We start from the raw sequence: 18,382 nt of genomic DNA on the forward strand, positions 1-18,382 counted from the left end.
TTTGCTGAGGCTTTCATTTCTTATTTGCATTTTCTATTACCATACAGTGCTGCAAACAAGTTCATTGCTATACCACGTAATTTTTTGTGGTTTAACCTTCTCTATATTTTGTTTTCAGGAAAAAAAAACTGGTCAACACTAAAAGTGTGTTGACAGTACATACTGTACGTGGTTCTATGCACTGGAAGCAGCACATGACAGTGGGGGAATGTTGCTGTGAATAATCATCTGTGCTTAATTAGTGCTTAATCACATCACCATGCAGGTCTGCCAGGTCTATAATTAGCTAGTACCAGACATGATGTCCATGTCTCGTGACACTGCTGTATTTGCATGGCCTGCTGCAGCACACCTGTGGGCAGGTAACACAGGTACCTTCAGCCTGTAGCTTGGCCTTGTATCTGTCAATGATCAGGCCATTCAAGGGGGCGCACAGTATCCCACATAACTGTGTGTAGGCGAAGACGTTGGTGTAGTGGCTCACTGAGACAGAGGGAGAGGAGAGCAGAGGATTAGCATACAGCAGCACACCATAGCATGGCCTCACACACTACTTCAGCTCCTCAGCCTGTCTCTCTTCTGATCTAATCGCAATGCAGTTAAGTCTGTTGGGCTTGCACAGACGCGATTCAGAGAGGCTCATCCAGCATCCAAGACAGTTTGGAAGTTAGGATTTTCGGTTTTACTTTGTTTAGGAAGACATGTTACCGGGGGAAAAGAGTCTTAAACCCAAACCTGCACAACCCGAGGTTAAGGGTAATCTGTGGTTAGCAGGATAACATGCACATAGCCTATAACAATGGTCTCCATCTTGCAGAGAGAATACTGATATAGAAAACACAAATCATGACATCCAACCTCGCTAGCCTATTGGAGAGCTACTGGGTCTGCTGGTTTTTGTTTTCACCTTGTTGAAACCCAGGTATCTGGTGAGTTAACTGTGTGATCAACTGCTGTAATTGATTAATTAATCACACGTTTTTAGTGAAATGTTTGCATTTGCTGAAAGCCTCAAAAGACAGGAAATTAAACTGATCAGTCCTAACACTAACATCAGCCTGCTCCCCATCAAGGTATCAGCACAGATCTTTGACAACATGCTTTTGTGGTGGGTGGGACTTCAACACTATAATTTTCACATAGTAACAATTCTTCTCAATTTGTTGGGGACCAAATGAAGACGGAACAGTTTCTCTCCTGCCTACTATGACATTGCACCCATTAAGTAGCTTGCCAATGACCCTTGATGTATGCTTTTGTCGACCTCTGTCACGTTCCAGGGTCATCTTCCAGTTTGTGAATCTGATCTTTTGAACTTAGAAAGCCTTGAGTCGGATGTGCAGATTCTTTCCAGTTTCTTTCTATGCAAAATCTGAAGAATGCGCCATCCTCACCGCATGCTCTACAAAGCTACTAGTCCGTGCCCTGTTGCTCTGATGCTGGACTATTGCGATTGTTTTCCCACAGGACTCCCTGATTGTGCCACTAAACCACAGCAAATAATACAGCACGCTGTTTCCCAATGTTCCAAAGCATGCTCATGATGGAAAAAGAAGACACACAAACATGTGATGTCTTCACTGAGTGTGTATACATCTGAGCAGCAGACAACCTGAGGAATACCTTGGGCTGTGTCTCCGTGAGTCAGCAGGGTCAGCATGGGGTTCAGGGTGCCAATGAACAGGATCTGCCGCAGAGCCATGACTGACAGCCACACCAGGTGCCACAGAAACAACCAGCTGAGCACACACTGCTTAAAACTGTCTACAGGGAGAGGGTGAAGAGAGAGATCGAGAAGGACAGAGGGGCAGATACAGATTTTCAAGTGAATTAACATCCCATGAGGACAAAACCTACAAATATCTAGTAAGATTCTTAAGGTTAAAATATTAACTTCTTACAGGTTTCTTTTTGGATTTTACTGAAACGTCTTGTCACTCATGTCATGACAGTGGGCTTCAGAATGAATGGCACCTTTATAAACTTAAAAAAAGCTTATTGACTTAAGCTTTATTTTCTAACCTGTGAAGTAGTGTTCTTTATTTTGCAGTGTGCTCTTTCACTGCATGGCAGAGCCGTACCTGTCTGTGGGGTCTGCTGGGGGCTCCCTTGTTCAGATGTTGCGTTCTCTATCCCTTCTTCTCCCTGCACAGGCTCTGTGTTGTCTCTCTGTGCTTTTTTTGTGAGACAACAGCGGTTGCACTTGATCTGACCACAGTTCATCCTGTAACAGAAACCAGGATTTAATACCTTTGTGAAATCTGAATAAATCTGAATAAATCAAGTCCAAGCAGAGATGATGCAAGGGGACAGGCTTGGTGCTACAGCTGAATCAGCACTGGCAGGAGGGAGGTGCACAGCTGGTCTTGGGCGGGAGCTCCGGGCCTGGATAGGGTCCAGAGTGGGGAGAAGAGGAAAGTAACATTGTTAGGGGGTTCAGATGGTAATTGATCAATCACAGCAGGAGAAAGAGCGGTGTCTGCATGCGATAAGGTAAACCCCAGGCAGAATAAGGCTATGGCAGCATAGCTAGGGGAAACAGGGGCAGTGGCCAACACTGCCATGAGGACAGGCTTGATGAGGGCAGTCACCACCAGACCATTGGTTAAGCTTAACACAGCACCATCAGTAATGATCCAGTGACAGCACTGACCACTAAGTCCACCAGATACTCTATAGCTTTTGCCTGCCACCCACTCCTGCCCATCATTACATTACATTAATGTAACTTTAAATAAGGTGATAGTGTCTGCACCCCGAACATGAACAGGCAATTTGTTCCATAGGAGAGGAGCTTGATAAGACAAGGCTCTGCCGCCTATGGTACTTTTAGCTATTCTAGGAATAACAAGGAGGCCTGCACCATCCGAACGGAGCATTCGTGAGGGAGTATAAGGAATAAAGTAAATCATTTAAATAGAGAGGGGCAGGCCCGTGTAAGTCCTTAAAGGTCAGAAGTAGAATCTTATATTCTAATCAGAATTTAAGAGGCAACCAGTGAAGTAAAGCTAACACTGGGCTCAAATCTCCTTGTTCTAGTAAGAATATGATCTGCTGCATTTTGAATTAGCTGCAGCCCTTTCAGAAAGGAATTTGCACATCCAGACAAAAGAGCATTGCAGTAATCTAATTTTGAGGTAACAAAAGCATAGACTAGCTTTTCTGCATTATGTAAGGACAGTATTTTCAGAATTTTAGAAATATTCCTCAAGTGATAAAAAGCAACCAGAGAGATGTTTTATGTGCATCAAATGGAAGTTCTGGATCAAAAGTAATACCAAGATCTTTGATGGCAGCATTTGAAGTGATGGTAATTCCATCAATATTAGGCATATCTTCAGATAATTTGCTTCTCAGGCCCCACTGCCATTATCTCTGTCATATCAGAGTTTATCAAAAGGTCAAGTTGTGGTTCAACCATTGCTTTATGTCTTTACCACAAGCTTCCATTTTTGACAGCTGGACAACTTCCTCAGGTTTGACTGACAAATACAACTGGGTATCGTCTGCATAGCAGTGGAAGTTAATGCCATGTTTGTGAATAACTTGTGCCAGGCGAAGCATTTAGAGAGAGAAGAGCAAGGGCCCAAGCACAGATCCTTGTGATACTCCATATCTAACCATAGACTGATAAGAGGAGTCATTTTTAAAATGCACAAATTCATATCGGCCTGATAGATCTGATACAATCTTCAATTCTATTCGACAGGATGAGGTGATCAACTGTGCCGAATGCTGCACTTAAATCTAGAAGCACGAGTACAGAGATGTAGCCACTGTCAGAAGCGAGGAGTAGGTCATTGAGTACTTTGACCAGGGTTGATGGTTCGTACCCATAAGTGTAGCCCTCAGGGAGGGGGTAGGGGATGTGCCTCTTTGGCATGAGGATGAAGGTTCTCATGAGGTGGATTATGCTGCATGCCGACAAGAAGAAAAAAGAGTAGTGCAGAGAGATCCCTCTTTCAGATGCCACCTGTAGCAAAAGATGGATACATCTGTTAGAAATAACCAAGCCATAAAGCTGTAATTTAGCAATTTAATGTATAGGTAGTACAGCATGTGGTCACACCAAGATGGCAAATCAGGTGCTACACTCTTTGGCTTAGTATTGGAATACTTGTCAGAAAAAGGTTTAAGAACAACACACTTCCTGGATGCCACTTGATAAGCATTAGCAGACAGGTTAGATGTATATACTTTGAAAGGAAAGTCACTCCATTTTTCTCCACTTATCATCTCTTTTCACTGGCTATACACACTCACTGAGCACCTTATTTGGTAGACCTGTACACCAGCTTGTTAATGGAAATATTTAATCAGTCAATCATGTGGCAGCAACCAAATGCATAAAAGTAAGCAGACATGGTCAAGAGGTGCAGCTGATTTTTAGATGAATTGGGGAAAAAATGTGATCTAAGTAACTTTGACCGTGGAATGATTGTTGGTGCCAGACAGGGTGGTTTGAACATCTCAGAAACTGCTGATCTCCTGGGATTTGCACACACAACAGTCTCAAGAGTTTGCAGAGAGTTGGGCAAAAAACATCCAGTGAGCAGCAGTTACCTGAGAAAGTGCTCACTGAGTGTATATCAGTTTACATGAAATGACTAGGCATCTGGCACACACACACCCCCCCCCCCCCCCCCCTCCTTAAATAACTAATCATCCAGCACCCACAAACAAATGTCCAATGTTCTTTTTCTTGGTTCCAATGGTTTCTTAAAAACACATGAAACAATTTCTCACAATTTCACTTTAAATAATACACCGTAGCAATGTAAATGGTGCACGTTTTTAACAGCTAGAATAGCCAAACTTATTAATATTGGCTACATTACACACAAAATATATTACATTTAAAACATGTAAATAAGAGACATATGAATTTGGCACCTACAGTCTGTATAATCTCATGAAAAAATTGATTATATTTATTTTGGAAGCTGGCCCAGTGGAAATGTCAGCCAAGTAGAACACTGATGGAAAAATCCTCTGGGCCTTGTTTCAGACGTCTCTCATTAACAAGGCATTTATGTCTGCAGAACTGCTGCTCACTGGATTATTATTATTATTATTAATTTTTTTTGCACCATTCTTTGCACTCTAGAGACTAATGTGCGTGCAAATCCCAGGAGATCAGCTGTTTCTGAGATACTCAAAACACCCTGTCTGCCCCCAACAATCATTCAATCAGTCACTCGGATCACATTTTTTCCCCATTCTGATGGTTGATGTGAACATTACCTGAAGCTCCTGACCCGTAAAGTAGGTGTAATAAAGTACAAATGTTCCTAATAAAGTGCTCGGTGAGTGTATATAGCATTATTGTCCAAATTTAAAACTGAAAAAGTTTAAAACTGAATTTGACATTGATATATACCTAAAAATCATGAAAGCCAAGACATTAATGTGGTCGCTACTTGCGACTAGTGGCTTATAAATGGCTGCACAGTCTCAGTAGCAGAACTCCAGTGCCAACTTGTCGTCGTACGTTTAAAAACAATGAAACTATAGTTTTATTTAATTCAGATATACAGATCATGAAAGCAAAGACATTTCTTGAGTAAAATCAGATGAAACCAAATACATTAGCTTGTAGCTGTGAGAGCAGATGACACGACTGTGTGTCTGCATGGTGACTGATAACCGTGACAAGCTGGATATCCTCCAAACTCTTTTTGGGTGCTGCTTTGTCATCTTGTGTTTAAAATATATTACACTCAGAATTTTGGCATTAAGTCATAATGATTATGAAAGCCAAGATAAAGTTCTACAAAATTAATCTAAATGACCAAAGCCTTTTTTTTTTTTTACAAACGTCAATTCTTGAGAAAAATACATAGTCTTACATAGAAATAGTCTTTTTATGCTATATAGCATTAGTTTGGCAATGCCCCCTCCAACTACTTTAAAATTAGTAATTAGGCACACATTTAGCTAATTCTTATTCTCATATACTATTTTATGAGTATAACAGTGTTAAAAATGTGACTGTAAACCCTTAAATTAATAGATAAAAGGCATGAGTTTGTCTGAAAAATCCTCTGGGGAAATTAAGAAATGTAGCGCACTCGACTCCATATGGTTTTCCGCATCTTTTGTTCAGGGGCACGATGTTGCTTCAATGGGATGTGACCTTTCTTGCATAGTGTGAGTGATTTCAAACATTTAAAATAAAATTAAACTCTATCAGCACTGTCAAAAGTGTTATTTGCACACCTTTTTGGTGAGACCCACATGTACACTACTTAACTGCTTTTACCTTGATGATGAGGAAGGTGATGGCAGAGGAGCTGAAGGCTCCGATATACAAGGTGATGATGGTGGAACGATGGGTGTCAAAGAGGTTCCCCACCTGGATGAGAAAGTACAATCACAACTCTGAAAAGATAGTGCCAGGCATTACATCATGAGCATTTCTCAAAGCAGCAATCTCGTGTTTGCCATGTTATTGAATATGATTGAACAGTGAGAATGAGAACACACCTGCATATTTGTGAGCAATAACATGCTGTTTCCAATCGCAATGCAGGCCAGACCTGGAAACAGTATATTGGATATCTCTGCAGAAGAAAGAGGGGTAGAGATAGGGAAACTGAGAAAGGGTTACTCAAGGCTAAGCATACACTGACACAGAAGCCTACATGGAAAACTGCCACTGTGTCAGGGTAAGTGTCAGTTAAAGGCCCAGAATACTTTACCTGGATGTGAAAAAGCAATCAACAAGGTACCAGTGGTGTACAGTATTCTGGGAATATAAAAAAAACAAAACAAATACTCAAATGAGTTTAATCATTGTATGTAAAAGGATGTAAGGATTTGCTTTGGAGAAGTTTACCTACATAAGGACTTCTGCTGGAGAAGTTCTTGCTGCTCTTTTTCTCTTTGCTCATGGGGCTCATGGTTGTTTGGATGTTGACTGGATGGTTGACTATGTTTGGTGTTGTTTGGATGTTGACTGGATGGTTAACTATGTTTGGTGTATTTTCTTTTGCACAAACCGTGAATAAAACAATAAAATTCATTGTTATTCATATCACCTGCATTTTCACTTCCTGATTGTTTCCCCACACCTGATTGCCCTTTCCTCTTGTTACCTGTATTATAAAAAACCCTCGTTTTGTATGTCTCGTTGCCAGATTGTTATGTGTCTTTATTGTACTCTCCAGCGGTTTTATCCGATAGATTTTAGTTACAACCCGTCTTGCCTCCGACTTTCGCATTTTGCTTTTCCCATCGGTCTAGTTTGGAACTGTTGTTTATCGACCCATTTAGGCTTTATTTAGACACTTTGGCAATAAAACCTATGTCTTGTTCTCGCAACTGGGCCTGGTGTATCAAAACCTGATATCAATGAGCTAAATGGCCTGTGATTGTCATGAGGTATTTTAATATATACGCTTAAGTTGTAGGCCTATTCCAGCTAGTTCTGTGAGCAACAGTGCCAGACATGCACATTTACATTTGCTTGAACGTATTGCAATTTGCTCAGTTGTTCATCTGCTTGCTTACAGACCTCTCATCACCTTTGTACACCATTTAATTCATGCACATAAGATCTTCATTTGTTCTTGAGCACAACACAATCATTTTTGTCCAGAATGCCACCTCAGGTCCAGCTCCTTTAGCTCAATCGCATATTAAATCTTGAGCTACCTGTCTTACATGTACTGTTCTTTACACCACAACAACGTCTGAAACTCACATTGCCAGCAGTCTGGATGCCATGGTACCGAAGCGGTCAAAGAAGAATCCATTGAGAAAACTGAGGAAGTTCTGTAAGATGACGGTGATGGTGAAAACCAGGGAAAAGAGCTCGTTCTGTTTGCTACAGTCTGGGGCAAGTGGAGGGAAAGAGGTGTTCACACCATAAGCGTTTTTAAAAACGTCCTTTTCAATTCCTGTGCACTGCATCATCTTCTGCATTTGCTGTTATCATGCCTTTGTATTGGCCTACTTTTAATATACTGTATTACCTACAATGCAATTTACTTTAACATAATTAATTTTTTATTTTATTTATTTATTTACAATAAATATTTCCTTAATTCTTAATTAAAACTTAATTCAAAACATCTTAACATTATATTACATTTCTTAAATATATAGAGCATTTCAAATAATTACTTATACTATCTCACAAATTGAAATTGAAAGTGTAGTCTCATTAAGTCGATACTCATTTGCCTGCTTTCTAGTGCGAAGACATATACAAAACGGTGAAATAGGTTTTGTTGTTCTTCTCATCAAAGATTCTTTGCCCACACCATCAAGTGCAGGAGTAAACAATCACACTCACCCATGTACTGTGTGCCATTGGGTCCTGTGGCATTCACACACTGGTCACTGAAGTATCCACTGGCTTTCAGGATAAACACCAGGGAGGCCCACCCATAAATGACCCCAGTGAAAAACAGGCACTCCACCAGTCCTGTGGCCAGGGTGAGCCAGCAGCGCAGCCTCACTCCACGTAGAAACCACAGCATCTTCAGCCTCTCTCTCCCTCTATTCTTAGTCCTTTACCTCTCCCTCTTTTTCAGTCCTCTACCTCTCCCTCTATTCTCAGTCCTTAACCTCTCCCTCTTTTTCAGTCCTCTACCTCTCCCTCTATTCTCAGTCCTTAACCTCTCCCTCTTTTTCAGTCCTCTACCTCTCCCTCTATTCTCAGTCCTTAACCTCTCCCTCTTTTTCAGTCCTCTACCTCTCCCTCTATTCTCAGTCCTTAACCTCTCCCTCTTTTTCAGTCCTCTACCTCTCCCTCTCCCTCTATTCTCAGTCCTTAACCTCTCCCTCTTTTTCAGTCCTCTACCTCTCCCTCTATTCTCAGTCATTAACCTCCCCCTCTTTTTCAGTCCTCTACCTCTCCCTCTATTCTCAGTCCTTAACCTCTCCCTCTTTTTCAGTCCTCTACCTCTGACTTATTTCTGTCCTTTACCTTTTTGCTCCTCTGATCACTGACAGATAAAAGAGAAAAAAAGAATGAAATATTACAAGAAGTGGCAAAACCATGGAAATGTGGAAGCTGAACATTTACAGAGACAATATTGCGCACTCATGTGACTACAGTTCTCAGTAATGGGTATTTCATTGCAGTTGTAATGAAAATAAAATAATTCACCACACAAGAGAAAATTAGTGTTAAGTTAATAGACACCAAGTATATAGTATTTAGTCAAATAGACAAAATGGCTATCACCACTGAAAACATTATCGTATGAATCCTGGTTAAATAATTATGAACTTGCTCACTAAATGAACCAAAAGGTTCTATGGCCACAACCTGGTGTAATACTGTCACCATAAGACATACCTGTATGCTCTCTACATCTGTGCCCAGTTGTTATTTAATTCGTCCCATGGACTTATATAGCCCTGTACTCTCCCTTCCTCCTCCTTCTCGCTTCACTCATTTGTTTACTCATTTATTTCACCTTTAAACCTTAAAACAGGTTTTTATCTCACCAGAAATGCAATGACCAAATTTCTAAAGTATGTACAGCAAATGTTTTGCTGGAACATGCTGGTAGGTAAACAATGTTCTTATTAATATACTGCCACATGACACAGTTGTATGGTGCAGAGCACACAGGCTGACATCCTGAGCGGTTATCTCCGTTTTGTAAAAGAAGGGACACTTTGGGCTGTTAAAGAACTGGTGATCTATAAATCTCCTAACTACAGATTATACAATATCAAAATGACTCTCCAAATGTGTTAAAGGCCCAATTTTGAATGCTGTTGAATGCTTTACAAAAAGCCAAAAAATACAAAGCTTTTATATAGTTTATCATTAATCCTAATGAAGATAACCGTGACGCTCTTCATAAAAAGCACTTTTAAAGGATCATTTGTATTTAGTGTCAGACTGACAGTACAGTGGTGTGAAAAAGTGTTTGCCCCCTTCCTGATTTCTTATTTTTTTGCATGTTTGTCACACTTAAATGTTTCAGATCATCAAACAAATTTAAATATTAGTCAAAGACAACACAAGTAAACACAAAATGCTGTTTTTAAATTATTATTATTATTATTATTATTATTATTATTATTATATATAATTATTATTATTGTTTTTATTATTAAGGAAGAAAACAAATCCAAACCTACATGGCCCTGTGTGAAAAAGTGATTGCCCCCTAAACCTAATAACTGGTTGGGCCACCCTTAGCAGCAACACCTGCAATCAAGCGTTTGCGATAACTTGCAATGAGTCTCATACAGTACTGTGGAGGAATTTTGGCCCACTCATCTTTGCAGAATTGTTGTAATTCAGCCACAAGCCTTAATGTTCTTCTTGCTCAGCAGTGGTTTTCGTCTTGGAACTCTGCCATGCAGGCCATTTTTGCCCAGTCTCTTTCTTATGGTCATGAACACTGACCTTAACTGAGGCAAGTGAGGCCTGCAGTTCTTTGGATGTTGTTGTGGGGTCTTTTGTGACCTCTTGGATGAGTCGTCGCTGCGCTCTTGGGGTAATTTTGGTCGGCCAGCCACTCCTGGGAAGGTTCACCACTGTTCCATGTTTTCGCCATTTGTGGATAATGGCTCTCTCTGTGGTTCGCTGGAGTCCCAAAGCTTTAGAAATGGCTTTATAACCTTTTCCAGACTGATAGATCTCAATTACTTTCTTTCTCATTTGTTCCTGAATTTCTTTAGATCTCGGCATGATGTCTAGCATTTGAGGATCATTTGGTCTACTTCACTTTGTCAGGCAGGTCCTATTTAAGTGATTTCTTGATTGAGAACAGGTATGGCAGTAATCAGGCCTGGGTGTGGCTAGAGGAATTGAACTCAGGTTTGATAACCCGGTCTCCCAGCGTGTGCCATCAAGCCCCTCCAGCTGGTCCAGAATGCTGCAGCCCGCCTGATCACCAGTCAGCCCAGGTCGGCTCATGTCACCCCGCTCCTCATTAGCCTCCACTGGCTTCCTATTGCCGCACGCATCCGTTTCAAGGCCCTAGTGTTGGCATTTCAGGCTGCTAAGGGGACTGCCCCACCGTACATACAATCCTTGATCACTCCCTACTCCCCAGCTAGACCACTCCGGTCTGCCAGCTCTGGTCGCCTTATGGTTCCCTCTCTACGTGCACCTGGCGGTCGAGCTGCACGTTCACGCCTGTTTTCCGTTCTGGTTCCTCAGTGGTGGAATGACTTGCCTACCACTGTCAGAACAGCAGAATCCCTCCCCCTATTTCGACCCACTCAAAACCCACCTTTTCTACCTTAGTCCTCCCTCCTGATTTCCCCTGCCCCTCCTTTCTGATATCCCTATCCTTGTCTAAATAAAAAAAATGCACTTATGATGACAACTATGTTTAGAACAGCATTTCATGTGTATTTTGCTAGTTCTGGATGTGATGCTTCGACTTATGGTCTTATGGTAGAACCTATGCACTTGTAAGTCGCTTTGGATTAAAAGCGTCTGTCAAATGACTGAAATGAAAATGATAAACCACAGTTATGTTTTAACAGGGGGGGCAATCACTTTTTCACACAGGGCCATGTAGGTTTGGATTTGTTTTCTCCCTTAATAATAAAAACCTTCATTTAAAAACTGCATTTTGTGTTTACTTGTGTTGTCTTTGACTAATATTTAAATTTGTTTGATGATCTGAAACATTTAAGTGTGACAAACATGCAAAAAAATAAGAAATCATGAACACTTTTTCATACCATTGTACTTCCTTGTTCATCTTCCGTCTTCCACATTTCATTTTTCTTTGTTTTATATAACATATATTTTGGAGTCCTTGCTCAGCTCTTAAACTCGACCCCCTGCGACCCTGTTTAGGATAAGCGGGTTAAGATAATGGATGGATGGATGGATGGAACTCAAAATACAAGATTATACACTTACCGAGCACTTTATTAGGTATTTATTAACTTATTTAACTTATTTTTCAGACTTCTACTGCTGTCGCCTATCCACTTAAACTTATGATGCATTGTGTGTTCAGAGATGCTCTTCTGCATCCCACTTTTGTAATGGAGTGGTTATTTGCATTAATGTCAACCTCCTGTCAGCTTTGGCCAGTCTGGCATTTCTCCTCTGACCTCTCATTAACAAGGCGTTTCTGTCTGCAGAACTTCTTTGCAAACTCTAGAGACTAGTGTGCGTGAAAATCGATCCACGGTCTAAGTAACTTAGATTTTCCCCAACTGATGGTTGATGTCTACATTAACTGAAGCTCTTTACATGATTGTATGCGTTGCACTGCTGCCACACAATTGGCTGATTAGATAATCGCATGAATAAATAGGTGTAATAAAGTAATGTTCCTAATAAAGTGCTCGGTGAGTGTATATATAACGTTAAGACTGCAAACTAATTAATGATGAACTTATTCACGAAATGAACAAAAAGGTTATCTGACCACAACCTGGTGGCAATTCACAATAATAACTACTAGACATACCTGTGTGCTCTCTGCACCTGTGCCTAGGTCTTCTTTCATTGCTTCCGTTCCTTTCATTCCCTCCATCTTATAAGCCCTCTACTCATCCCTCCTCCTCCCTTCCCTCCTACCTATACTGCATCATTTAATTTTAAACACATAAAAACAGGTTTTTATCTTATCAGAAATGTATGGACCACATTCCAAAGCATGTACTGGATGTGCTGGATCATGCTGGCATTACAATAATGTTCTTGTTATTATCCTGGCACAGGACAGGGAAGGACAGAATACAGTATGTGGTCACAGGGTTAAACTCAGTGAAACTGCAACAGTCGCGCAGATATCCTCCTGCCAGGCACCAGGAGGAGATGGGTTGCCATCTGAGTTTTATGGGGAGGACTTTCATCATGTGCAGCTGGAGTCCTTTCAGGGGAGCCTGCTCCCTGCTAGCCACCAATGGGCCATTCTCTCCCTTTTACCAAAGACATTTGGGACTGTCATACAGAATAGTCACTAGCCAGTAGGTTTTGCAAAGATAGCCACTTGGAAAACAAGCAGAAGAATAATGTTTGGGATGCTGGCTGCTTGCCTCAGGATTACTATGGCAGTTACTATGGCTATACTCCCTGCACTATATACTCACTCTTTTGTAGCCTTAGACTTACCTTAGAGTATTTGTCCATCTGGTCAGAGCGGTCAGGTCCTTTTTGGTCCCTTTTACTACATCTTCAGTAACTGGTCGTTGAGATTAGGATCTCTCTGTCTTTCGCTTATAATCAGTAATGGCTTTGGCATGAAGTCACTGGCACCTGGGCAGGGCTGGGCACTCTGGGAGTAATCAGCGGGAGACGAGGCTTAGAGATGCTTGCCAGTGTGGAGGACAGTAACTGGTGGGTACATTCTAATGGGAGTGATCAATGATTGTCAATAAAGACAGAAGTATCATGAAGTGAGGTGGCACGGATGGTGCAGTGGGTAGCACTGTTGCCTCACAGCAAGGAGGTCCTGGGTTCGAATCCCCGTCGGCCAGGGCCTCTCTGTGCGGAGTTTGCATGTTCTCCCCATGTCTGTGTGGGTTTCCTCCGGGTACTCCGGTTTCCTCCCACAGTCCAAAGACATGCAGGTTAGGCTGATTGGAGAGTCTAAATTGCCCATAGGTATGAGTGTGTGAGTGAATGGTGTGTGTGCCTTGCGATGGACTGGCGACCTGTCCAGCGTGTATTCCTGCCTTTCGCCCAATGTATGCTGGGATAGGCTCCAGCCCCCCTGTGACCCTGTTCAGGATAAGCGGGTTAAGATGATGGATGCATGGATGGTATCATGAAGTGGCTTTAGTTCTCTAGTTTTAGAGTTCTCTTGGAGAAGCTCTCCCTCTGTACATTGTAGCTGATTGGACCTCTCTTGGTCATCTCTCGTCTTGGGGTTCCTAAGTTTGTTACTGGAGAGTTGGTCACCACATCAGACAGATTTCCCGACTGGACCACTGGGCTATAGGAGTTTGCTAGCCATCTAGCTATAGCAGGTCCACCTGTTACCACCTTGAATTTCGCTCTTCTCAAAAAACTTCCAAAAATTCCAAAAATCAATCCAATTTTGATAACTTGGTGACCTTTCTGTTGGTCTGTTTTCTCTAGAGATCCTCTTTTGTGTTTTATGGCATTTTAATTGTCTTTGGTGTTTGTTGGGAGACAGACAGATTTGTGTATTACAAAAACTTCACATATGCATGTTAATGTCCGCAGGAAGCTTCCATTGTTTTACAGACAACCAATAAAACACAGCGGTAGAAATTGCAGCCTATAGGGCAACCCTGTATAACGAATGACCAATCAGAGGTCACACTGTATTTAGCACCCAAATTTGAATACATGCAAATGTACTTGTATAAAGTCCCCGAACTCCAATGGTTCGATGGATACTTTTGTGTGAATCCTTCATGCTGGCTTCCTGCAATAAATACTTTCCTGACTCAAGACACAAACATCGGATTTGCTGCTTCCTGAGAAAACGGTCACTTTAATTATTTGGTAAAACTTTGTGTTACCAACAGTGGTGTTCACTCATCTATGCTATTTTCTTAACTACTGACACTGACAACTATCTACGGTTAGCTTCATCATTCTGCATCGTCACACAAAATAGACCCTTGACTTTGGACAATGACATAAACAGGCATGTTTCCCAGCAATATTATCAGAAAAGAAGACACTACTTCTTTCAAAGAATGTACACTACCACTGAAATGAAACGTGTGCACGTGTGACTAGGAACAGTTACAGATCTAGAACGATAATTGAAGTATGTACCTCCATGCATTTTCGGTTCAATGTAACATGATATCTCTGATGCCATGTCTGCTGGTCACATTTTGGCTTGATCTTGTCACAATTGCAATGCAGTTGGTACACACTGATTAGGTTATGTTGCACCAAAAATGCATCTTTGCATTATATCTTCCAGATAATAACAAAAATAACAAAAATAATTGGTCCCGTAATATCATCCAAAATCAGGTTTCGAGAAAATCGACTGCAAAGATAGAAATGGTAAATTATTATACTGATTTCACCATACCCATGGCATAACAAACAAAATAATGTGTATTCTCTTTGAAATGTATGAATTTGCCTTTATGTTCAGATGTGGATATTTTTATTCTGCGATTAAATTAAAGGAGAGACCTAAAAGGAAATAAGGTGCAAGGCATCCTGGGGTTTGTCTTCATTGTCTCCAGAGAAGGTGTTCTCATCGTTGGGAGGTGGCTGGGCGGAGCGTCTTCTCTGATTGGCCAATCTGCGCCAGCAGATATAGACATAGGCCGGGTGAATGAATGGCGCCAGGCACAGGATGCACAGGGCTATGTTTATCTGCAGAGGGAGGAAGAGAAGAGACTGGAACAGCTGTGCATGTATTATTTGTCAGAACAGATCTGGGTCAAATATGTATTTAAAATACTTTGGTTTTATTATACTGGTTTAATGTATTTCAGAAAATTATTTGCCATAGACCTTTTGGACTCTTTCAAATCCCTGCTCCCTCTCATGTTGCCTTGAAATGGCAGCTGCATTTTCATATTTCACATTCAATTCAATTAAATTCAAATAGCCTTACTGGCATGACAAAATCATGGTAGCGTTTCATCGAATAACAAGCGTCCTCTCGCTGCGGGTCCAAGGCTGCAGGCTGTATTTCCCTATTCCTGTGTATTTTGACTCTGTTCTCTTTCCGTAGTCCTGTCATCTTGTTATTCGTTTCACCTGAGTCTTGTTACCTGTTCCCCACTTTCACGCCTGTTCATCATTTCAGATCATTACATCTGTGCATTTATAGCGATGGTTCTGGGGAGCTCCCTGGCATTCAGGGTTTAGGTTTCTTTCTCGCCCCTGTCTGGTTGCTCTCGCTGTCTGCTGTGTTGCGTGCTACCTGGCGGTTATCTCTAACTTCAGTAGTAGGTGGGGTGTACCTATTGCCCTCCAGTTGGAGGAGGAGGGGTGTAATCAGTTTGTAATATGCACTGGCACCCTGTTTGGGTGCTGACTCTCCTGTGTGTGTAAAGGTGGGGTGTAAGCAGTGTGCGTGCATGAGCACTGTGTCACCTGGAGGTGTATGACAGTGTACAGAATGTTCAGCTGTAAGACAATGATCTGGAATTTGAGGAATTTTAAAACAAGAACATTCAACAACAGCTTTGCAAGAAATATCACCATACACCATACCCATTTTGTTTATTTTTCTTTCATTGGCACTTGATCAGTTACGCTGTGTCATTTTTCAAGTGTGGTTCACGTTAGCCGAAGAATGACATTCATCTCATTCAAAAGCTCTGCAGGAACCTCGTTAGCCTGGGCTAGGTTCAGGGCTCTGTTCCCCTTTTATCACCCTGGGCTGGGCTCCCTTCTCCATAATGGTGCCGCCCTTATTCACTGCAGTACCTCTTCCCTGCTCGCCTCGTATTAATAGCTCTGTCACCTCTAGCGGAGCTAGAAGTTTATATTCTCACTGGCATATGTTTTGTTTAGTCACTATTGAACCATTCCCTAACTAGGTGTTCGGTTCTCCTTGACCTGTGGTCTCTAAGTTCGGTAGTCGCAAAGAGAACAAAAATTATAAATCATCTGATCAAATTACAAGCAGACATATGCCTAATACAAGAAACTCACTGAAGAGAATCCGAAAATCAGAAATTGAAAACCCCACAATTTAATTAATTATACAATTCTAAGAAAAGAGGTGTGTCGATTTTAATGAACATAAAAGTTCCATTAATCCATAGCACTACCATCTCTGATCCTGAAGGGCAATATGTTATCATCAACGCCTCCATTAACAACAACAACTTAACTATTGCAAACATATACACACCCAATAATGATGACCCTGCTTTCTTCCATTCATTCTTCGATTTGTAGGAGAAAATTCACAGAACAAGGTCTTCTTCCTCTGTTTATGACAAATCAATCACAAGTCAAAATCAGACTAAACCGCCAAACCATTAGAATTGAGCATGCTGGTTCCTCCAAAACTCTCAAAGCTTCATGCCAAAAATATACCAATATGTATGCAGCCTATAATCAATGTAAATCACATGTATGCTGCCTATGGGCTAACTTTGGCAAAGACAGTTTGCAGAACAGCTGTATGCCTGTACAATGCGATAAGAACATTTATTTTTAAATATAGCCTGTGATGTCATGCCAATTATTTTTGATGAGAACACATTTGTGGAAGACAGTTGGTATGCCTGTACGATGAGATAAGAGCAATTGCTTTCGTAAGATCAAGCTGACAAAACAAACGGCATGTTTAAAGAAAACAGTTATTTTTAGAAAATAGCATACGAAGCGAAATTATAATTTGGGCGATTGCCACAATGATGAATCATTGGGACAGGAGCAGCTGGTATTTCTGAGGAGGAGTTATGTTGAAAGAAGTGTATAAAATGTGTGTGAAACCAACAATCGAGGTCCACTTCTGCAGAACTGGTCCGGCTTTGTGCACTTGTGCTAATAACGTCTGATTTTCCTGAAGAGCTTGCTTTCCCTCGTGGGGTTGCTTTGCTACAAATTAGAGATTGGACTTTGAATTCTGTTGTTTCTTAGACACGACAGATTCACTATCCAGCTTATCCGATTGTACGATCATAATTGGCGGTGACTTCAATACAGTTATTAATCCCACTCTAGATAGATCATCCTTAAGCCTACTTAACTGGCACTCCACAGAAACATTAAAACAATACATAAGTGATTTTGTTCTTGGCGACAGCTGGCGACTGAAAAATCAGAGAATATTCACACTTTTCAGCGCCCCATTAATCATTCTCTCATACTGACTTTTTTCTTACCAGTACCAGTTACTCAATTATAACCGATATTTCAAATTCCAAAATTCATCCCATCATAATTAGTGATCATGCCCCTGTGTCATTTAATTTAAACACCAAACAAACTCAAACAATCCATCATGGAGATGGAGATTTAACACTTCTTGCTTAAAGATCCTGAATCAATACAATTTTCAGAAGAGAGTGGGCATCCTTCATGGAAATAAACGATTATCTCATCCACTGTACTTTGGGAAACCGCAATGGTGGTATTAAGAGGAGTAATTATATCATACTCATCATACAAGAAAAAACAGGAACAGGAACTCAAAAAAAAAATCGGGAAAATATCTGGCAAACCAACTCAAGCAAAACAAAGAGAAATTAATTATACCAGTAGGAAAAAAAAAAGAGAGAGACACATTTCGTGAATTTTACAGCAAATAATATACCCCTGACAAGGATCCAGACTCAACAGATATGAACACCTTCCTTAATAACCTTAAATTACCCCAATTTAATAAAGAACAAGCAGACAAACTCAACACACCATTAACACCCAAGGAACTCCATACAGCACTCAATAAGATGCCAAACCATAAAGCTCCATTACCTGATGGCTTTCCTGCTGAGTTCTATACACATTTTTGGAAAACAATCTTAC

At 41.0% G+C, this 18,382-nt stretch overlaps 2 protein-coding genes and 1 long non-coding RNA gene across 3 annotated transcripts in view; all 3 read right to left on the reverse strand.

The window, feature by feature from the left end:
- The window catches only part of LOC133109469 (equilibrative nucleobase transporter 1-like), a 28,249-nt gene extending 19,494 nt beyond the window's left edge, over positions 1–8,755 (reverse strand). Inside the window, exons 1-9 of the mRNA XM_061218792.1 lie at positions 8,300–8,755; positions 7,706–7,835; positions 6,702–6,748; positions 6,487–6,563; positions 6,263–6,355; positions 3,834–3,973; positions 2,082–2,224; positions 1,624–1,863; positions 376–483 (exon numbers count right to left, since the gene is read on the reverse strand). Coding sequence (XP_061074776.1) covers positions 376–483; positions 1,624–1,863; positions 2,082–2,224; positions 3,834–3,973; positions 6,263–6,355; positions 6,487–6,563; positions 6,702–6,748; positions 7,706–7,835; positions 8,300–8,486 — 1,165 coding nt within the window. The 5' untranslated portion in view covers positions 8,487–8,755. The remainder of the gene's footprint in view (positions 1–375; positions 484–1,623; positions 1,864–2,081; positions 2,225–3,833; positions 3,974–6,262; positions 6,356–6,486; positions 6,564–6,701; positions 6,749–7,705; positions 7,836–8,299) is intronic.
- A 7-nt stretch (positions 8,756–8,762) lies between these two features.
- LOC133110529 (uncharacterized) lies at positions 8,763–9,330 on the reverse strand. Its single transcript, XR_009704856.1, has 3 exons — positions 9,311–9,330; positions 8,861–8,954; positions 8,763–8,809 (listed from the first exon to the last, which is right to left on the reverse strand). It is a non-coding gene; the product is annotated as an uncharacterized LOC133110529 (long non-coding RNA).
- Positions 9,331–15,076: 5,746 nt separating this feature from the next.
- The window catches only part of LOC133109470 (equilibrative nucleobase transporter 1-like), a 28,671-nt gene continuing 25,365 nt past the window's right edge, over positions 15,077–18,382 (reverse strand). Inside the window, exon 12 of the mRNA XM_061218793.1 lies at positions 15,077–15,262. Coding sequence (XP_061074777.1) covers positions 15,077–15,262 — 186 coding nt within the window. The remainder of the gene's footprint in view (positions 15,263–18,382) is intronic.

This window comes from Conger conger, chromosome 14 (genome assembly GCF_963514075.1).
Source record: "Conger conger chromosome 14, fConCon1.1, whole genome shotgun sequence".
Taxonomy (NCBI): Eukaryota; Metazoa; Chordata; class Actinopteri; order Anguilliformes; family Congridae; genus Conger; species Conger conger.